The sequence below is a fragment of the Amblyraja radiata genome, chromosome 20 (assembly GCF_010909765.2).
Source record: "Amblyraja radiata isolate CabotCenter1 chromosome 20, sAmbRad1.1.pri, whole genome shotgun sequence".
NCBI lineage: Eukaryota > Metazoa > Chordata > Chondrichthyes > Rajiformes > Rajidae > Amblyraja > Amblyraja radiata.
This window is the reverse complement of record NC_045975.1, coordinates 1,305,400-1,328,549: the sequence shown is the minus strand read 5'-3', so window position 1 is coordinate 1,328,549 and position 23,150 is coordinate 1,305,400. Positions and strand designations below refer to the sequence as shown.

The 23,150-nt window shown below is 38.9% G+C and overlaps 1 protein-coding gene across 1 annotated transcript in view; it reads left to right on the top strand.

Annotated features, from left to right (window-relative positions):
• Positions 1-23,150, top strand: part of lgr4 (leucine rich repeat containing G protein-coupled receptor 4) — an 84,599-nt gene that overhangs the window by 34,988 nt on the left and 26,461 nt on the right. Inside the window, exons 2-3 of the mRNA XM_033038622.1 lie at positions 4,492-4,563; positions 19,392-19,463. Coding sequence (XP_032894513.1) covers positions 4,492-4,563; positions 19,392-19,463 — 144 coding nt within the window. The remainder of the gene's footprint in view (positions 1-4,491; positions 4,564-19,391; positions 19,464-23,150) is intronic.

Here is a 23,150-nt window from a genome sequence, read left to right as displayed (position 1 = left end):
AGAAGGAATGAGTGATGTTTCGGGTCGAGGCCCTTCTTCAGACTGATGTCAGGGGAGTGGGCGGGACAGAGAATGTTGTCGGAGACAGTAAGAATCCAGCACTTGGTGAGTATTCCAGCATTTGGTGTCTACCTTCAATTTAAACCAGCATCTGCAGTTCTTTCCAACACATTTTGTCCGTTCCACTGTGAAATCTCCTCAAAGTATGTCTACTTTGAAGACGTTCTCCTCTCTCTGATGAGTTTAGCAACATCTTCTCTCACTGCTCCCTGTGATTCATACTGTCACAAACTACATTCTATCTCTGCCCCTCCCACTCCCCTGACATCAGTCTGAAGAAGGGTTTTGACCCGAAATGTCACCCATTCCTTCTCTCCAGAGATGCTGCCTGTCCCGATGAGTTACTCCAGCATTTGGTGTCTACCTACCTTGTACCATTGTCAGATTTGAGTACTCCAACTTGCATCAATTGTTTACCCTGACACTACAAAGTTGAACCAAATAAAGTTAATGGATGTTTTTGATCCTAAGCATATAATAAAAAAGGAAGTTGCTTAATTTGGTTGATGTTCACAGTTGTGGAGGGAAAAGGCCACCTTCTAGAATTCTTTTTCTTGCCTACTTTGAGCTTGTGAGCAGATGTTCCTTGAATCTCTTAACTCAAATGTAGTATCTCTGCTTGTAATAATGCTTGTTATCATTTTGTTCGGTTTGATTCCTGTTGAATAACAACAGAATTTTTCTTGATGGGATCCCTGTCCGTCCCTAATCCCTATAACGCTTGACTTCCCAAGAGCTTATAATATTTTTGATGATTCCTCGCCACCTCCATAACTGAGATGGAGAATTTCAAAAGTTCACTGCCTTCTGAGAAATTCCTCCACGTGTTAAAAGTACAGGGCCTTATTCAGTGTCTATGCCCCTTCATTCTAACATGAGACAAAGCATTCCACTTACTGTCTGTTTCATGTAGAAGAGCACCTAGATCCCTGCATATCTCTCAATTCTGTATTCTCTCTCCATTTCAAATATGCTTCTTTTATTTTTCAATTTGATCTTGCAAATTTTAGTTCACCCATATATAATTTCTTGGCATCAACTTAAATTTGACCCACCTTGTCTACCATCAGGAAACTTAGTTACATTATTCTTTGTTCTTTCATCTATGTCGCTCATTCAGATTTTAAATAGTTGAGGCGCAACTCTTGCGATGTCCCAATCTGAAAGTAATCCATTTATCCCAAGTCTGTTTTCAATTAGGCGGACGATCCTTTATTCGTGCAATTCCTTGGTTTACATTTTTTTTAACAACATTGCTAACTCGCGATTGACTCCATTCCTATAACTTACAAAAGTTTTTGCTGTTATGAATAGCACACCACTTTGCACACATAGAAATATACTGTACTAAAATGCACTTAGTGCATTTCCCCCAACAGTTTTAATTTACAATAATGCATCTCAAGTCAATGAATGGCTATACCCTTAGTGTCTTGAACTCTTACCCAGTGCAATAATCTTTTATGTGGCATCTAAATGAATGGCTTCAGGAAAATCAAAAAACACACTGTAGCTACTATTCTCTTCTGGATCAAATGCTCTGTTTTGTATGTAGTTTATAGTACTTTTATGTTTAACTTGGTCGTTCAAGGTTTTCAAGTCGTTGTTCACAGCTATAAAATTTAACCCAGTGAATCATGAATGTATTCAAAATGTTGAACTAAGCCAAGCCTTTACATAATTTCATTGTATTATTTGTTACTTACTGTGAATTCCCAGGAACATCTTTTGACCATACTGGATTTCAATGTTTGATTCTGCTATTTGATTCAGAATTTTTGATCTTGCCGTTATTACTTATGTACAATTTTCTCTGTTTTGAGGTAAATGTAAAAGATGAAACATTCCCCCTTGAGTTGATGTAGAAATGTTAGATGTAATGCAAGGCCACAAGGAGTGCAGCTTCAACAACATTTATTGTACTGACAGTATAAAATATCAAGAATTCTTACTGGATAAAGTTTTTGGTTGGGTTTTAATTGTTTAAACAAGCTGAACCTTTATAACCTTGCGCACCAGGACCTTGGTTTTCCATTAAATATCCAGCAAAAGATATAACATGCTGTGTACGGTCCAGCATATATGGTCTACTTGAAAATGTTGCAATAAAATGAGCTCAATATCAGAAATTATTTTCTGCTCAAGAACTCCAATAATTTGCTTCACTCTGCCCCAGTGGTTCCATTTTATTCCTTGTTACTTCTCTTTTACTGGTGGTCTGCTTTGAATTTCATGTTGCTGGAAGTCTGGAAGCAGTTATTATTAATTAGAGTGAATCATTAAGAATCTGAGCAGCTCCTGCCAGGTTCCCGGCACAACCATGCGCTGCAGCAACAAGGAGGGCAGGGCATGTTTGGTTTATCAAGTCCACCTGGCCTAGGGTGGCATGGTGGCGTAGCGGTAAAGCTACTACCTCATAGCGACACAGAGACCCGGGTTTGATCCTGACTACGGGTGCTGTCTGCACGAGTTTGTACGTCTCCCCGTGACCTGCGTGAGTTTTCACCGAGATCTTTGGTTTCCTCCCACACTCCAAAGATGTACAGGTTTGTAGGTTAATTGGTTTGGTATAAATGTAAGATTGTTCCTAATGTGTGTAGGATAGTGTTAATGTGTGGGTATCGCTGGTCGGTTCGGACTCGGGCCGAAGTGCCTATGTCCGCACAGTATCTCTAAACTAAACTAAACTACTGCTCAATGATATTCCATGATAAATTTGTTGTATGCCATAATCCCACTTGTTGCTTTCCAATCCCAAATTAAACTTGATCCAAGGTTCTAGATTTGCTGGTTGATTTAGATAATTGCCACACTTATCCTCTTATTTCCTATTTTCTTGCATTGCCTTGAATTATGACGCTTGTTTATCAATTCTTTGAGACAAATTTAGTATTTCCAATAGTTTCATGGTTTTGTAGATATGTAGATAAGACAATATGTAGATTGACAGCTAATGGAACATATTATTATGTAAGTGTTCATGTTGCATGTTCAGGCTCTCTCCAGCCAGAGATTTGTGGTTAAAAAGCATAATAGGTTATGCAGCTAAAGACTGTGAATCTGAACCTTCCATTGCATCCCAGAGAAGATGTTGCTGAGATGAGAAGATCGATGATCTGTTAGAAACGGAGCCACTGCCGCAAGTGCCTCACAGCTACATATGTTCACCATGCTGGCCAATGGGCATAGTAGAAGCCCACCGCCTGCCAGTACACTGGCACCTCTCCACACAGAGCAGTTAGGTGATTCATTGCATGATGTGCAAGAGGTTCCTGGTGCAGCAATGGGGAGGACACTGGAGCATCACAGGTTGCTGGCACAGTATTGCTATCAGTAACTCATCATTTTGCATTATTCTTATTGAGCAGGTGGGTGGGGAATGTTTGTGGGGATCTTCGGGGTGTGCACTTCCCACTGATAATGCATGGCCTCTCATGTGTTCCTGATGCAGAGCCTCAACTTCTTAATAATGTCTTCCTCTGCTATGATAGTTACAGGTGAGAGGTTCCCTGGAGTTGATGGGGTCCTTACAATTCAAGGAGCACATCTTTGGAATGTTTTCTCTGTCCTTCTGACAATCTCCTCCCAAAACCTTTTTCTGTTTTGTGAGTCTGATGCCGGGCAATCGGATGACATGGGCTGCACAATGTAGCTGACTGAGTAACATGGGTCTAAATGTTGATGACGTTGGCCTGGGAGAGGACACAGACATTGGTTTGCTTATCCTTCCAATGAGCTTGGAGGACTGTAATGGGATGTTATACTATAATAACCATGTTAGTGCCAATTCCATGAATACTGTCATTCCAGCAAGGGGATTGTGCATGTTAAGTGAGTGTATAAAATGAAGTGGAATAGTTGTGCCTTTGCTAAATCTTGGTGAGTCATGTGTGCCCAACTTGAATAGTTTTTAATAGCCAGGCTGCTAAAAATCCAGGTCACTTTTAAATAGGTGATATAATTTCTCTTTGCTTTGAGAATACTGTCTTTGTCGAGGCTTGGGGCATCTGGTTCTCTTATATTAAACCAGACTCATTGGAATTTACCTGTTGACAAGCTGAGATAAACAGACCATTCTATTTCTGGTCCAAACTGAGCATGAAACTCGTATAGGATGTAGTTAGAGTGCCACTAGTCAGTGAAAGGGTAACACTAGCCAGGGTTCCATTGTATGATCACAATCTAGTCATTCATCTGATAACTAGATAAATCTGCACAATTCATTTAACTGTTGACATTACGTTGTATGAACCTCTTGGTACTGGTTTACATTGCCCCAGAAAGCAATTGGTGCTTTAAAAATAGTGGTTACTTCAAAGATTGCTGTGGAATAGTAACTTCATTTACTGAAAAGTTACTGAAAAATACATAAACATATTTGAAATTATGCTTGTATTTATAGTGGCTTACTGTAAATGTTTTATTTTACAGGGATGCAAGCATGAATAACATAACTGAGTTGCAACCTGATTCCTTCCAAAAGCTTCTATACCTTGAAGAACTGTAAGTATCTTGGAGAATATCAAATTAGAACATATTGTGATTTTTGTTGGGTTTTAAGACTTGCAAGTTTTAAGTGCAAACAGATGGTTATTAACACTTCTTCATAACATATCAGTGCCAAACATAATGACAGAGACTGAAGCACTTTCTGTATCATTTAAAATGTAGTGGGAACGGGACAGGTTGAGATGCCCACTGAATGTCACTCAATTGGATTGGTTGAGGAGAAACTAATTTTGAAATTAAGTTTTAATTGATTGAAGTCTACACAGAAATGATAAACATCCATCTTTGGAGAATAAATGGACACAAATACAGTATTTTTTGGCCATGGTTATATATTTGTTAACATGCTGATCCCTTGAATGCCCAGTCCACCTCTAAATCTTCTCGGTTTACCATAAACTTTGCCCCAGCCCATCTCTACACTCCTTTCCCCACCCCACCCAAAACAAAATGTTGTTTCATTTCTTTGATTCTGAACCACAAAGGAAAAAATTGTTATTCAGACATGGTTGCATTTTTCAAGCTGAAAGCCTGCTAACCTCATTGAATAAACATTACATATAAGCAAGTCCTGTGCAGTGAGCTGTTTATTTAAGACCCAAGTTTGTTTTTCCCAATGTTTTCAAACTGTTGCCATCATTATGCAAGTATGCTTAGGATATCTCAGGCTATTACAGTATGCCAAAACATTCCTGGAATATTAAAATAGGGTTAAATTCATAGCCTTAATGAATACTTTATTGCTTTTTTGTGTCCCACTGTTTCTTACTTTCCCAATGAAAGATTGGCGGTGAATCACAATGACTGAGAATTAATTATACGACAAACGGTCGACTGCTTCGTACTTGGAGTTTGCTCCCATGACGTCTGCTTGGCAAATATTTTCCTCTGACATTGGCTTGGTGATTGGAATGGTGTTATGCATCTAGATTTTATTTGGAAACTAGGTTAATCACTTGTAAAGCAGGGTACATTAATGCTAAAATCATTACTCCCCAGTCACTCCCTCTTCTCCTTTCTCCCATCAGGCAAGAGGTATTGAGTTTGATTCTAGATTCCCAGCTGTTAACAGGCAACTGAACTGTCCTCTCACCATCTAGAGAGTGGTCCTGACCACACACCCACCCCATTGGAGACCCTCAAACTATATTTAATGACTTCATCTTGCACAAAACGTTACACAGTGTATCCTGTAACTGTAGACGGCTTGATTGTAATCGTGTATGGTCTTTTCACAGACTTGATCGCCTATCCAAAAGTTTCTTAAATTCCACTATCGTAACAGCCTCAACAACACGTTCCAGGCACTCGGCATCCTCTGTGTTAATTGAAGAAAAAAATGCCTGTATTTCTCCATTAATCTTTACCCCTCTCACCTTAAAGCTATGCTCACCAGTATTTGTTTTGGTTTATCTTGGGAGGGAAAAAAAAGTTTAGACTGTCCACCCTCCAGGCATCTTTCTGGAAAACCTCCTCTGCACCCTAACCAAAGTCCAATAAAGTTTTGTCTCAAATCTGGTAGCAAATTGATGTAAGGTCTTTTTTTTAATACACATTTTTTTTGTACCACCACTTAGTCCATAAATGAAATTGGAAGTTAGATTGCTAATATGGAGGCAAACAAATGGTCATCTATCCTTTCCCCTCCAGAGGTGTTGTCTGAACATCTGACTTCCTGAATCTTTTGCTGGAGCCCACTAATGTTTATCGATGTGCAGCTAATATAGATGGCTTGATTAGTAGTCCCCTGGTTTCCCCACATGTGAAAATCTGGTGTCCATATGAAAGCTGATTGGTTCTGACCAGACTATAAAAATGGGAATGCCTCTGCCTTCTGCTTTGCATGTCTTAAGAACCACTAATTGAAAGTGGGAGCGATGGGGAAACAAAAATAGAAAATAGCAAGAATTTAGTTTTGTCTAACTATTCATTCAATATTCCAATATTAAAAGGTTAAGATTATTGTCAAAGTACTTTTTATATTTATTAGTGTAACATACTTGCACATTGTCTGAAATGGTATGGGTATAGTCCTATTGGGTGCGGGTGGTGAATTGGTGATTTGTTTGGCATTTAACTAAATAATCGTTTCATATTGTTAAACTCCCAACCTTGTCGGTTTGGGTGCTAATGCAGCCAATACCAAATTAATCAGTCAGTTGTGCAATGATTAAAAGATTACTGGATCCATAGCTGAAAAAAGCACACAACCTTGGGTAAAGATGATATGTAGACATTGACTGAGCTCCTGTGTGAGAGCCTCCCACACTTCACCAGTTGTATCCTGTCTTTTGGAGGGTTGCTAGAGTTTGGGAAACGGATGTATAATGAAGTATAGTGTTGGTTGGTTCCTAACGCTTAATAAACAGGATTTGCCTAGAGCACCAACATATTTTCTATCTTATTAGGGCAATTACTGGCAATTTGTTTGATTTTTGATTTAAGTTTGGGTCTGCAAATTTTTATTTTCCATTTTAGTGTGCTGGATATCGATTGAAAGGTTGAAGTAATGAATTGAAGAAATGTTATTAGCCAAGTGTGTATACATACAAGGAATTCGCCTTATTACTTCTATGTTTAGGATTACACACCAATTTGCAACCAAAAATGCCATGATCAGTTAGAAATAAAATATTAATCATGGCTTCAATCTTTTTTAGTTGAGTGTTAACATTTTTAGTTGTATTTAACAAATTACTACAATACTAAGTTTTAGGGTTAAATCTGATGGATCATCGTTCCATGTTACAATGAAATGAACTTCAAAATGGAATCCCAGTCCAATTAAGGCCTTAATGACAGTAATGCTATACTTTGCAGGCAATCATATTGTTCTTTCTTTCTTTTAAAATCTGTTTATTAGTTTTTTTCAAAAGCAAAAACAAAACAACAAAAAAAAAAAAAATAATAATGATGATAAACATAACAATGATATTGATACATAGGGATCAGGATTACATTAATAACAGGTGTAACCTAAATATGAGTCCAGTGTCAAAATACACATTGAATATAGACCTCCCGGTCTCTATGTAAATATAGTTGTGTTTAAAAGAGAACGTGTATATATAAAAACAAAAAGCTAAAAAGAAAAAAAGAGAAAAAAGAGAAAAACAAAACCCTCTAAAATTAAAAAAAAAAAAGCAAAAGAATCTGGGTTGCAAAGAATTTCAACAATTTAAGTCCCTGTTTGTCGTCAAGTCCGTTCCACTGTATAAAGGTAAAATCATTATTATAACAATTGGAGAGGGGACAATTTATGTTGTGTGAAAATGTTGAATAAAGCTTCCCCAAGTCCTATCAAATTTAACCAAGGGGTCAACAATGTCACTCCTAATTTTTTCTAAATTTAATTCTAAATCGTTTCAGAGTACCAATGGAGTGTGGTCGGAGGATTAGAGTCTTTCCATTTAAATAAAATAGATCTTCTGGCAATTAATGTGGTAAAAGCAATCAGCCGATGGGCGGAACGGGACAATCATATTTTGTTTCAGTTTGCTCCCTTACGCCACTAGGGATGAATCAAAGTACAGGGTACTCTGGGTGGATATCAAGTCCTATTTCATGATGTACATTTTGAAGACATCTGTCATTGCTCTATTTATTCAAAATATTCTTAATTTGGGAGAAATGTTTTTTTGGTTCCAATATATTGCCGAAGTTCACTAGGAAATGTAATTTTAAAACACTAAAGAAGGGTTGGGTCCTTCAGATTAATGAAGGGAGGGAGAAAGTTGGAAAAGAGAGGTGGTGGGGGGGGGGGGGGGGGGAAGAGGGGGGTTGGAACAAAGTCTGGAAAGTGTTAAGTGGATACAGGGGAATGGAGGAGGGGGTTTATTGGCTGATGGGTGTAGTAAACAGCAAAGGATAGGGGCAAAGAGGAGACAAAAGGGTGTTGAATAAGAAGAGGAGAATTAAAATGTAAAACTGGAGGGATGGAAAAGAGGAAAGGGAAATGGGGATGCGAGATGAGTGTATGGAGAAGCAGAGTGACACTGGTGAGTTTGGAAAATGGTGAGAGAAATGGGAGCATGTGGGGTGGGGGCATGGAGAAGAATGAGGAGGGAGGGGGTATTACTTGAAATTAGAGCATTTAACATTCATGCTTGTTGGGTTGTAAAATTACTAAGCGGAAAATGAAGTGCTGTTTCCAGATTGCATGTGGCCTCACACTGGCAATGGAGGAGACCCAGGACAGAGGTTGCTATAGTTAGAGGACAGGCCTTGGTGGACAGAGCTTGAGTGTTTGGTGAAACAGTCGCCTCGCCCAGGCTTGATCTCACCAATATTAAAGAAGCCACAATGGGAACACTGATTGCAGTAGACTCTGTTTGAAGAGTTACATGTTAACCTCTGTCTCACCTGCAAGGCTGCTAAGGTCCTTGGATAGAAGTAAGAGAGGAGGTGTGGACACAGATGTTAGATCTTCTGCATTTGCAGAGGAAAGTTGAAGGGGAGGGGGTGGGTTGGGTGGAAATGGAGGAGTGAGGAGGGATAGTCTCTACGAAAAGCACAATGGGGTAGGGATGGGAATTTTGAATTTGAAACTCAGCCTGTGCAGTAATGCACCAGCTTTAGTATTTGAGATGGGTAATTTGCACACATTCAATTGTAAAACTGATTTTTTCTTTATGCTAAATATGAAATTAGGAATCATACAGCGATCATTTGATACAACACCAAATGGTTTAAGGGGCTGTCCCACTTGGGCGACCTAATCCGCGTGTTCTGGCGAGTTTGCCCTCGACTCATAATCGCAGCACGGTCGACACGAGGTCGTAGGAGGTCTTTGTAACTCCCCTTCATGCTCGAGAGTAGTCCCCGTGTACTCGAGGCCTCAGCTAGGTCGTGGCGTATTTTTCAACATGTTGAAAAATGCCCAGGAGTAAAAAAAGGTCGCCATGGAAAAAATCTACTTTTTTTACTCGTAGATTTAGTCTTAGTAGGCCGGCATGTTAGTCGTAGGTAATCGAGGGTAGTCGAAGGTAGTCGTAGATAGTCTTCATCATAGTCGAAGGGAGGTCGAGGGAGATCGAAGGAGGTCATCTTCACTCTCCACTATTCGGTGTCGAATTTTCCCGAAGTTAGTCGAAGCTCGTCTTCAACATAGTCGAAGGAGGTCTTCAACATGACATTTTTTTTCAAACTCTCCTAAACTCTTCGAAACTCGCCAATTAGGTCGCCCAAGTGGGACAGCCCCTTTATACAAACCAGAGTTCACCACATTATTTACCTAGTTGCCTGATGGAAAAGATTTGCTCCAGATAATGAGGATTTGAATTCCACTTGCATAAATTAAAGATGCAGAATCACAATGCATCTTGTGGCTTTTTCCACTGTTATAATAGTAACACAGTGGAAAAACATGTTTAATATTCCAATCTTTATCTGTGTTTGTCTCTGTCAGAAGATGTTGTGAAAGTGAAATTTGGTAAGCACTCCTTTGATGTGTATTATTAGTTATTAGTGGGGACTCCGTAGAATAAACTTCTTCCATCAGAAGAAATGTTTAAATACACTTTAGGGAATAAAAATCTGTTATTAATTGCAGTCAGTTGATAATCTGATTTTTTTCTCAACCCAATTCTTAACAGATATGACTGTTCCACATTGATAGGCAAATCTTAGTGATTATAAGAGAAGCCAATAAGAAAAAAATGGCAGGTGAAATAAGGGAGAGTTGTGTATTACTATTCATTTGGTTGGGGAGTTTTGGGCTTCTAGCATACTGAATCATTGGCTTATAAATATTAATATGCTATTGAAGATTTTTAACTTAATTTATCTTTGCTTAACTATGTTATCATGAATTGAGTGCAGCAATACACCATTAAATATGTATGCTGAGCTTTACTTACGGAAAGTTACATTTTTAACAGGTAAAAGCATGGAAAATGTTCAACTTGGGTACTGCACACCAGGGAAAAAACTAATGCCTTTCCCTGGAATTGCTTCTCACTATGATTGAGATGTAACAAGTTGATGACATGACGGTGAAATATTATTTTTATACCACACCCAGGAAGATTCTCTATTTTATTTCTTAAATGACTAGAGGGGTTAATAAACAGATTAGGAGCTTGTGCATATCTTAATAGTCATCTAATTATGTCCAAGCAGAAACCACAGATCCAAAATGCACGGTTTCTTGAAAAATGACTGAATCACTGATTAATTTGGGGTTTTATAGTTTAGAGATACAGCGCAGAAAGAGGTCCTTCAGCCCACCGAGTCCACACCAACTAGTGATCCCTGCACATGAACACTACCCTACACACACTGACTTTATTGCTTTCCATCACAGTGGGGAATGTGGAGGAGCCGCTGTGGTGGATGTTTGTGTCAATTTTTATTTAGTTGTGTGTCTTGGTGCTTTTTTGTTATGACTGTATGGCAAACCAACTTCCTCGTATGTTGCAAAATACACTTGTCTAATAAATTATGATTTTGATTTTTTTTTTAACATTTATACCAAGCCAATTAACCTACAAAGCAGTACGTCTTTGGAGTGTGGGAGGAAACCAAAGATCTCAGAAAAAACCTCGCAGGTCATAGGGAGAATGTACGAACTCCGTACAGACAGCACCAGTAGTGGGATCGAACCTGGGCCTCTTGCGCAGTAAGGCAGTAGCTCTACCGCTACGCCACCATGCTGCCCACTGGTCGAGAGTTTGCCAGCACCTCTTTTCTCCTTAGCAACTACAGAATATCAGATCCTCTGCCAAGATTATGTGGTTTTCACCAAAAATGTGGTTTGTAATATCCATGGCCTTTAACCTTTGACCGAGTGAAAGCATGTCATCTCATAATAAATGTGGTCTCCCAGTCAAATGTATTTGTGTGCCTCTTGGTGTAATTTTATATTTATATACTTTGGAACATCTTCATAACTTGGAGTTCTGGTTAGAACATGGCATTTGCAATGGTCTGGGTAACAGCATTTACAAACCTTTCAGGACATCTGAATAGTTTATTTGATACCTTTTTTTTCGTCAAATCATGTCAAGTCAACTTTATTTGTCACGTACACATACAGTGTGCAGTGAAATGAAAGTGGCAATGCCTGTGGATTGTGCAAAAACTACAGAACAGAATAGAACAGAATCAGTATTTACATGTTACAGAATTTTTTTTTTAAAAGACACAACACAACAGTAAATTAGTACAGTAAATTAGTCCCTTGTGAGATAAGAGTTTACAGTCCTGATGGCCTGTGGGAAGAAACTCCGTCTCATCCTCTCTGTTTTCACAGCATGACAGCGGAGGCGTTTGCCTGACCGTAGCAGCTGGAACAGTCCGTTGCTAGGTTTATATCTCTCATTGACATAGTACTTGGCTGTAGTTGGTAGACGGATGAAATATTGTGCGTAGCGGTTTTATAAAGTTTAAACTGCAATATTTCATCCATTTGATCATGAAGGAGATAAATTTGTTGAAAATGTAGTTTTGCAGTTGTAAGAATCTCTCGGACTAGGGGAAGTGCAACAAAGCTTAGCCAGAGGTGGATTTTTTTTTTTAATATATTTTTTTATTAAAGGTAATCAATTACAATGCTTCAAACAACTTTATATCAAATTAATTCAATTTGCATTAAGTAAAACACTAGTAATACTTATCTACTGTTTTTTTAGAAATAATGATAGAGAAAGAATAGAGAAAGAATAAATCATTAAGAGAGGGATTAAATAATAATTTGATTATATATAAGAAAGAAAAGAGAAACGGAAAAAAAAAAAAAAAAAAAAAAAAAAAAAAAAAAAAACATTTTTAGTAACCACAATATGTATTATTAATAACACTACTACAAGTGATAGTATCAATAAAGACATATATGTAATTCCAATATAAAATGAATTATTCTCACCAAATCCCGCAGGGTGCACGTCGAGCTGTGTTGCCAAGAACAGCTACTTCTCTAAATACTGTATATATGGAGACCATATCTGTTCAAAAGAATTATACTTGTCCAATAGGACAAATCTAATTCTTTCCAGATGTAACGTCTCCATCATCTCTGTTGCCCACATTTTGGTTGTGGGGGATAATGTTCCCTTCCAAAATTTCAATATGATTTTTTTTCCAATTATTAAACAGTAATCAAAGAAATTTCTTTGATTTACTGTAAGTGATAGATGTAAATCCGGAATTCCAAATATTATTAGCTTTGGGTTAGGGTCCAATTTAACTTTGATGACTTCAGAAATAACTTTAAAGATTTCTATCCAGTAATAATTCAATTTAGGACATGTAACGAAACTATGTATTAAATTTGCCTCTGCTTTCTTGCACTTATCACAAATAGCGGAGAGATTCGGAAAAATACTATTTAATTTAGTTTTCGAATAATGTAACCTATATAATACTTTAAATTGTATCAGTATATGTCTGGCGTTTAATGAACACCGGTGTATTCGTTGTAGACTTTCTTCCCAGTTTTCTTTTGTTATAGCCAATCCCATTTCATTTTCCCATGCTTGACGATATACTTCCGTTATTGGATTCTCCTTATCCAAAATGATGTTATATATATAGGCTATTAATTTTTCTGTATTTGGATATAAATTAAACAGTTCATCTAACAATCCTGCTTCTTTATTTTTATAATCTTGTGTATTGGATTTAATATAATCTCTAATTTGTAAATACCTAAACAAATGTTGTGGAGACAATCCATAAATATCTTGTAACTCCTGGAATAAAAGAAATTTTCCTTTTCTATACAGATGTTCTATCCTTGTAATTCCTAAATCATCCCATTGTTTAAACCCCCCATCTAATATAGCAGGTTTAAACGATGGATTATTCATAATTGGCAATCTAAATGAGAGATTATCCAAGTGTAGAGTCTTAACTATTTGTTTCCAAATACGTCTATTATTATATATTATTAGGTTGTCTTTATAATATTTTTTTTGTACTTCCGTTGGTGCAAAAATTATCGAACCTACATTGAAAGGTAGACAGTCCTCCTTTTCTATATTTAACCATGTCGGTTCATGATCCATATTTACCCACCAGAAATTCATATTCTTAATCTGAACAGCCCAAAAATAATATAAAAAGTTTGGAAGTGCTAATCCTCCATTTATCTTAGCTTTGCATAGATGTTTTTTATTTATTCTGTGATTTTTATAATCCCAAATAAAGCTATTGACAATATTATCAATTTTTTAAAAAAAAGTTTTCGGAAGAAAAAAAGGAATAGCCTGAAACAAATATAACAACTGCGGTAGAAATACCATCTTTATGGCACTTATTCTACCAATCATGGATATAGGCAGTGTTTTCCAATATAAAATATTTTTTCTAAGTTTATCTAATAGTTGAGGATAGTTGGATTTTATTAATGAGTTATGAGTTTTAGTTACGTTAATCCCTAAATAAGCCAGAGGTGGATTTTAAGAAAGGTCTTGAGGAAAGGGCAGAAAGTGCTTTGGGTGGGAATTTAAGATGGTTCGTGGATATTCCAACGAGGAATCTTAAGGTGAATGTGAAAACTTTGTCAATGTATTTGTTTCAGCGAAACATTTAGTGGTGTCATAATTGATTATTCTGGAGTAGTCAAGATAATTCAGGGAGATTCTATTGGAACACCATTGACAGATTGAATAGTGATCCCGTCTAGTAGTTCAACCTCTTTTGCATAATTCATTGGATTTTGAGTTCAGTAGTTTACTACCAAGATTGTTCTCTTCATCTTTTGATTGGGTTGTGTACCTGTACCATGTGGAATGCAATTTAATTAATCCAATCCAGGTAAACAGAAAGACCTTGGGACTTTGCAGAGACACTTTGGTGCACATCATGTTCTGTTTAAATAGAACATTTTGCATACTCAGTGTACCAACATGTCTCAAAAATGAACTATTTTTAAATGATTGTCACTGTTGCCAGGTACATGATGTCTCAATAGATTAGTTCAATAACCAGTTAATCTGTTATGTAAACTAGAGAATTTTAATCAAAACTAGCAGATGCTTAGTCTTGAACATGTGATCTTTTAAATCCATCTGAACAGTTGTATATAGTAACATGGAAAGTTGTGGAATGTAAATAATTGCTAAATTCTCTATTCATCACATTTGAAAACACTACTATTCTAAATATAACTATCATCAAATCATACAGATGATTTGTCAGGTTGGGACCCTTACTGAGTCTGAAGAAGGGTCCCAATCTAAAATGTCACCTGTTCGTTTCCACTACAGATGCTTCCTGACCTGTTGAGTTCCTCCAGCAGATATTTTGTTTCAGATTCTGGCATCTGTAGTCTCTTGTCTCTATCATTCAATCATGGTGTTTTGGGGGGAAAAAATATTTTGCTTTTCATTGGAGGCTTCTGCATTAGATTTTAGGGCTTCTGTTAAAAGTATATTATCTTAAGTATGACCTGACCAGTGAAATTCCTCGTATGTTGCAAAACATACTTGGCGAATAAAATCTGATTCTGATTTACCATAATTCTTTATCCTAATCTACTTTCAACTCAAACTGACATCATATTGTCAGTAAACTTTTAGATTTTGGAATCATGCAACACAGGAATGGGCCCTTCAGGTCAATTCCCCCAAGCCAACCAAGATGCCCTTCAATGCCCACACAGGAAGGAATGTTGACAATAAAAGGAACAAATTATGTACACAGGTTACAGAAAGATGTAAATACTACAGGGCGGTCATAGTGGGTGACGTTAACTTCCCTAATATTGACTGGGACTTATTTAGTACAAATGACTTTAATGGGGCAGAATGTGTTAGGTGTATAAAACTTAAAACAGTATGTGGATGGTCCAACTCTGAGGAACCATACTGGGCCTTAAGCTGGGAAATGAGCCTGGCCTGTTTTTAAATAGTTATGAATAGGGATTTTGTGAGACTAGGGCACGAATGTAGATGTATTTGTTAGTATGTTTGCAAACTACACCAAAATTGGCAGAGTTGTGGACACTGAAGAAGGTTGTGAACAGCTAGACATAGATCAGCCACTGAAATGGGCACAGAAATGGCAGATGGAGTTTAACCTGAGCAAATGTGAAGTGTTGCACTTTAGGCGGTTGAACGCAAGGAAAAAGTGTATGGTTAATGGGAAGGAAGACCGTTAACTGCATTGCCTTGACGAACTACAATATCATGGAGGGGCAAAACGTGCAAATACTTGGCCACCTGATGATCGTTGCAATTCCTGCTTAAAAAGACGCGTGGTTGTGGACTGCCTAAGGCAGAATGGTTGTAGATAATTAATATGTTTAAGAAGGAACTGCAGATGCTGGTAAATCGAAGGTAGACAAAAGTGCTGGAGAAACTCAGCGTGGTGTGGCAGCAACTATGGAGCGAGGGAAATAGGCAACGTTTCGGGTCGAAATCCTTCTTCAGACTGATGTGGGGGAGGGGGGGGAGAAGAAGAAGAAAGGAAGAGGAGGAGCCAGAGGGCTGAGGGAGAGCTGAGAAGGAGAGGAGACAGTGAGGGCTACCTGAAATTGGAGGTCAATGTTCATGCCGCTGGGGTATAAACTGTCCAAGCGGAATATGAGGTGCTGCTCCTCCAATTTCCGGTGGTCCTCACTCTAGCCATGGAGGAGGCCCAGGACAGAAAGGTCGGATTCGGAATGGGAGGGGGAGTTAAAGAGCTGAGCCACCGGGAGATCAGGATGGTTAATACGGACCGAGCGGAGGTGTTCGGCGATGCGATCGCCAAGCCTACGCTTGGTCTCACCGATGTAGATCAGCTGACATCTCGAGCAGCGGATGCAATAGATGAGGTTGGAGGAGGTGCAGGTGAACCTCTGTCGCACCTGGAACGACTGCTTGGGTCCTTGAATGGAGTCAAGGGGGGGAGTTAAAGCGACATGTGCAGCATTTCTTGCGGTTGCAAGGGAAACTGCCCGGGGAGGGGGTGGTACGGGTGGAAAGGGACGAATTGACCAAGGAGTTACGGAGGGAGCGGTCTTTGCGGAAGGCAGACGGGAGGAGATGGGAAGATGTGGTGAGTGGTGGGGTCACGTTGGAAGTGGCGAAAATGACGGAGGATTACTTGTTGTATGCGACGGCTGGTGGGGTGAAAGGTGAGGACTAGGGGGACTCTGCCCTTGTTACAAGTGGGGGAATGGGGGGAGAGAGAGCAGTGTTACGGGGTATTGAAGAGACCCTGGTGAGAGCCTCATCTATAGTAGAGGTGGGGAACCCCAGTTCCCTGAAGAATGAGGACATTTCCGATGCCCTGGTGTGGAACACCTCATCCTGGGAGCAGATGCGGTGTAGTCGGAGGAATTGGGAGTAGGGGATGGAGTTCTTACAGGAAGCAGGGTGGGAAGAAGTGTAGTCTAGATAGCCATGGGAGTCAGTGGGTTTATAGTGGATGTCGGTCAGAAGTCTATCACCTGCGATGGAGATAGTAAGGTCAAGAAATGGTAGGGAAGTATCGGAAATGGTCCAGGTGTATTTGAGTGCCGGATGGAAGTTAGTGGTGAAATGGATGAAGTCAGTGAGTTGTGTGTGGGTGCAGGAGGTGGCACCAATGCAGTTGTCGATGAGCAGAGGTAGAGATCGGTGATGGGGGCCCTGGTACACCTCGAACAAGGATTGTTCGACGTATCCTACAAAGAGGCAGGCATAGCTGGGGCACACGCGCGTGCCCTTAGCTACGCCTTGTATTTGGAGAAAATGGGAGGAGTCAAACAAAGTTATTAAGGGTAAGGGCCAGCTCCGCTAGGCGGAGGAGAGTATCGGTGGATGGGGATTGGTTGGTTCTCCGGTCGAGGAAGAAACGGAGGGCTTTGAGATGGAGATGGGGATGGAGGTGTAGAGTGACTAGACGTCCATGGTGAAGATGAGGGGCTGGGGGCCTAGAGAACGGAATTCCCGGAGACGACGAAGAGTGTCTGAGGTGTCTTAAACATGGGTATGGAGGGATTTAACCAGGGGGGATATTAATATATTTGCAGAAAATTTTGTACTAAGTTTATGGTTTGGTATTACATTTCCAATAAGATATTTTGGGTTCATGGAAGTCAACTTTAGTTCACTGAGTCATTGGTATAAATTTATAGTTGATTGTAAATTTCTGATGCAACATGTGACTGATTATAATTAAAACGTAACCAGCAGTACATAATGAAGCCATTTTACAAATTGATAAGTGTGTGGGTTGAGTAAAGTGTAGTTATATGAATTGAGATTAGTCTGCAATGTATTGTGTAACCTGCAATATAACTGCCAACAAAATGCAAGCAAGGCTTTATTTATGGCGTCATTAAATAGCTCTAGATATTGTGTGGCACAAAAGTATCTAAATACTCTGTTGCATAGCAACTGCAAAATCACTTGTTTATTAATTAGGTGGGCTATATCCATTTTCTGATTTCTGAAATAAAAAAAACATTCATCTGTAACAGACACAAAAAGCTGGAGTAACTCAGCGGGACAGGTGTGTCGAGCCTAATGGATTATACATTACTGATACTTTTGCCATTATCAGGTTTAAAACAAAGGATAGCTCTTTGTGGAATTAGCTGCTGAGGTGTGTCATCAGTTCTGAAACATAAGTAGGTTATTGTTATAAATGTTATTTTAAAGCCCAACCTTTGGGTGGGGTGGTGGGGGGGCGGGCATCGAGACGATGTGTGTAGTGAAAATGGTGGTGATCTGATCCCGCCCGGGCCCACTGCGCACACGCAGAGAGACAATGCCATTCTGCGTCCCTACCGCGTCACCGGCCTCCCCAACTGCGCAGGCGCGGATGGTCGCAAATATTTTTTTTCCCCCAAATCATCCGCGGGCCGGATTTACCGAAATTATTTAATTTCCCTAAAATTACCCAAAGACAACCATAATTTCCAGAATTTCGGGTAATTTCCTTCAAAGTGGAAACACTGAGTAAATCCCTTTTCGCTCTAGCCCTTGACTCAAAGGACTATGTTCTATCATCACTTTTGTTATGAATACTAAGAAGTATATTACCCAATAGTAGCTTGAGTTGTTGTGCCATTTACTATATTGTGGAATTGTTTTATAGGAGACTCCAAATTATTAAGAAATGTTTTAAGTTTATTCGACCAGCCACTAAGTTGCAGGCTTTTAAAACAGATGATTGCTGTTGGCCGATCCCAATGCCGGCAGAACATTTGCAGGTTGTGGTAAAAAGTGGAGATTTTTCCTTTCCACAGAGAAATTCTGGGCTATTAAGTCAAGTTTCAAGTTTCAAGTGAGTTTATTGTCATGTGTCCCAGTATAGGACAATGAAATTCTTGCTTTGCTTAAGCACACAGAAAATAGTAGGCATTTACTACAAAACAGATAAATGTGTCCATATACCATGATATAAATATATACACACATGAATAAATAAACTGGTAGTGCAAATAACAGAAAGTGGTTGCTAATAATCAGAGTTTTGTCCGAGCCAGGTTTAATAGCCTGATACATCGAACAGCACTGGAACAGGTCCTTCATCCCGCAGTGTCCATGCTGAACATGATATCAGGTTAAATTATATATTGGTGTTCTCCATTGTTAAATCTGAATTTATTTTAAAATTGTTCATTCAAATGACTATTTTGGTCATTACAAAGGAAGTTGTTTTTTTAATTGTCTTGTTGGGATTTTGGCAATGGTAGATCTGATTGATATAAAAATAATAGAATTCATAAAGCATTGTAGAATACTTGAAAAGCCAAGTGATAGATATGATGCCAGCAATGTTGTTGGTGTGTGTATATTATTTGCATTTGAGCTACGGTGCAATACATGACGGTGTTTGAATTTTATGGTTGGTGATTTTACTGTTGTCACAACATGATTATTTAACCACTGCATTTCTCCTTTCAGGCGATTGGCTGGTAATGACCTGTCTTACATTCATCCGGAGGCTTTGTCTGGTCTATCCCAGCTGAAAGTGTTGTAAGTATTAATCTATTCTTTCCCTGTTGGGAATCCATCAAAAATAATCAACAAATTGGTGAATGACTCATTAACATGGGTTGGGTACAAAGATAAACACCGTAGAGCATTTGACTTTGGAGTTTACTTTAGACTCCAGAGATACCGTGTGGAAAAGGGCCTATCGGCCCACCGAGTCTGCGCCAACCAATGATCACCACGTACACTAGCACTATACTATACAATAATTTACAGAAGCCTACAAACCTGTAAAATCTTTGGAATATGGGAGGCATCAGAACCTCTGCAGCTGTGCCACAGTGTCACCCCATTAATTAAGCTTTAAAATGTTACGTAGTTTTAAACTAATTCCTATTTTGTTGAACAGCAATACAAATAATGTATTCTAGTGAATATTATTATTTAAATTAAAAATATGTCTTAATTATTTTAATTTAGATGAATGAATTTGGTCCTTTTAGCATGTATGTAGATAACCCATTCCCAAGCATTGTTTTCATAGTGGCTGTTGTCATTTGCAGTCAAGTGTTTTGTAAGTTGGCTTAAAGGTTATCATAGTTTCACAGCAAATGGTAGGAAAATGAAAAACTGACCAAAGGTGTTAAATCCACATTACATCATTTTGGATTGCTACAAAATGACATGCTGGGCGACCACAGTATGTCAGGTGACAGAACTGTGTCTCGGACATGGTAGTGAGCAACACGGGGGGGGGGGGGGGGGGGGGCACAGGAGACGGTCCTCTCTGCAGTCAGATGCTGCAGATGTTCTATCTGGGTGATTGAATGTGTTTGAAGCAAGGGATAGGAAAATATAGACAGTGAGAAGGTTGATAGATACTTTAGCTTGTGTAGTTCTTTCAAATATAGCATTGGGATCCCCGGCATGTATGGAGAGGAGGTATGCTTGTCCTTTGTTGCTCGAGTACAAACTCTCTGCTGTACTTTAACATTTGTTCGAGCCAATTCTGAGAGAAACAACAGCTTGCTTCTATTGCCTATGGCAGCAGTGTTGCCTAATATTCAAAGGTTCATGGTGCAGCTTGTGATGACCTGCTTCACTCGTAATTAAAAATGTTCATTTGTTTGCACAAGCGTTCAAGGTGTGTTGGCTGGCTACTCAGTAAGATTATGCTTGTGTTTGCAGGTGTTGTAACTAGGAAATATTTCTGCAAGAAAATCAACATAGAAGGACAGCTCAAACCATTAAGTCTCCAACATCCCCTGTTCTCTTGGACACCCCTTTCAGGCCTTTTACTCTCTTGACCTTTTCATTTCCAGTCACTGTCATGATATGAACCGCATCATCTTCCCCACTTCCATTGTAATGTGGCTCTGTTGCAACAGACAGCCTCCACTCACTTTGCACCTTTTCTGGGCCTCAATGACTCAGTATTTGAGCAACTGGTTAATTCCTGTCAGAAAAGTATGACATTTCCAAATCTGGGCATGTCTGATGAAATATTTATCTTTTATTATTATAGTCTGATGAAAACTGAAATATTTATCTATATTATTTATTAAATATTATAGATTAAATATTTAGTGGAATTCATTGCCACAGACGGCTGTGGAGGCCAAGACATTAGGTATTTTTAAGATGGAGATTAACAGATTCTTGATTAGTACGGGTGTCAAGAGTTAAGGGGAGAAGGCAGAAGAATGGGGTTGAGAGGGAAAGATAGATCAGCCATGATCAAATGGGGGAGAGGACTCGATGGGCTGAATAGCCTACTTCTGCTCCTATGACTTATGAACTGTCTTCCATTCAAAAAGATGCCAATCAAGCACTTACAAATAAATCTAAGGTTTTTTTTAGATTTGAACTGGATGTCCTGGCCTATCCCTCAGACTTTGACCTGGACAATAACTTTGTTTTGTTCCATAGGTGTAAACATGAGCAGTTTTCTGTGACTGAACTTATTCACTTAAGATAATAAAACAACCAATACCTTTGAACCAGCACCAATAAAATAGCCTCCCTGTGTTGTCCTATGCACATTTTTTTTTCTGTACTGCAGTGTTTCCATCCTAAACGATTGCTTTATTTTCCTTTTACTATTTTAGAAATGTTCCAAGTAGTTGAGAGTTGTATATTAGTTGAATATTCCTTTTTTTTTTCTTTTTTTTTTTAGTTTACCACAATAGTTAAACTTTTAATAACATCAGTAATGTGAAACTTTGAATCAACTTACAATTATCATGTGATGAGGATTTGCAGCCTAATTTAGTCTAATTTTTTGTGCTTTTGAGTTTTTATGAAGATTCTGGTTAGCTTTGTCAATGAGTTTACAAAATGCATTTGATGAAGGACACCTTAGTAGACAAGCACTGTGGATGGTGGAAATCTGCACAGTGGCAAGGAAAGCAATGCTAATGTTTCAGATTGATAAACTTTCACCAAAACTTTTTAAAACAAAACTGGTAAACCAGGTTTTAAGATTAGGAATTTTCTGCTGGTCTAAGCTGTGTCAAAGCAGCCTATCTGTTATTTACTAATCAGCTGCCTTAACCTGCACTATCAACACATTTGTCATTCAATCACTCTGCCTTCTCATGTCAGGCTTCCTATTGGATATTCACTTCCCCTCCTCCCCGTCTTTGATAAGGTTTGCATTATCTCCAGTTTTTCTCAGTTCTGGTGAAAGGTCATTTGCCTGAAATGTTAAGTTTGTTTTACTTTCCACAGCCTGCGCAGCTGAATGTTTTCAATGGGAGTGTGGTCATCATGTTCTTTAAGAGATTTTTGTCAAGCATTGAAATTCTGGCAGTCGTTATTAGTACCACTGTCTTTAACTATATTGGACATCACTTGCTGCTAATTGTCGGCAGTTCAGTAGCAAACTGCCTGCATATATCCCAATAAATGTAACTTGGTGATTTTGTACCGTGAAGGTTTGAAAGAGAAGCCCTGAACCTGTTAATAATTGCAGTGTCAGTCTGTCAGTGTCCTGTGCCACTGGAATCCACGTGAAGCCCAAGAATATAGCACAACTTCACTGAGATTCCCCAGCACTAAAAGTGAGATGTCTCTTTCCCCCCCCCCCCCCCACATGAACCCATATGCATATTCATTCCAAATAAGATTTTGCAGCTGCCAAGGAAGAAAACTGCCCTACTCTCATCAGTCATCTTCGTTACCTCCTCAAAAAGAACTCTCCGGGACCGTTCTTGGTGTATTGGGTGCCGGATACATGCGGGTAGTGGAGGTTCCGAGCAGAGCGTGCGGAACAACTAGACTGCGGACTGACTGGACTTTGAAAATGGTACTAAATGATGGTGCTTCTTGCATGCGGGATCAGTGGACTATTTCTGTACACTTGCTAATCGGAGGTGTGCTTGGGTATGGCAATACTCCATTGGACTATTTGTAAGAAAATAATTTCATTGTGCGTTTGCACTTTGCACATTTGACAATATAAGCACTATTGAACTATTACTTGGTGAACAACATTTTAAACTATTTATAGTCTGGTGACGGCTGTAAAGGGAATAATTTCAAGGTATGCAGATGACTGGATAACCAAAGTTATAACCCATATGAACAGCATATCATAGACTGGTGAAGTGGATACATATAGCTGTAGTTTAGTACAGCCTCCCATAAAATGATGCATTCAGCAAGAATGAGAGACAATGAGAACCTGGCAGTGCAGGTTTAAAGGGAATGTTTTTGAGTAGAGATGTA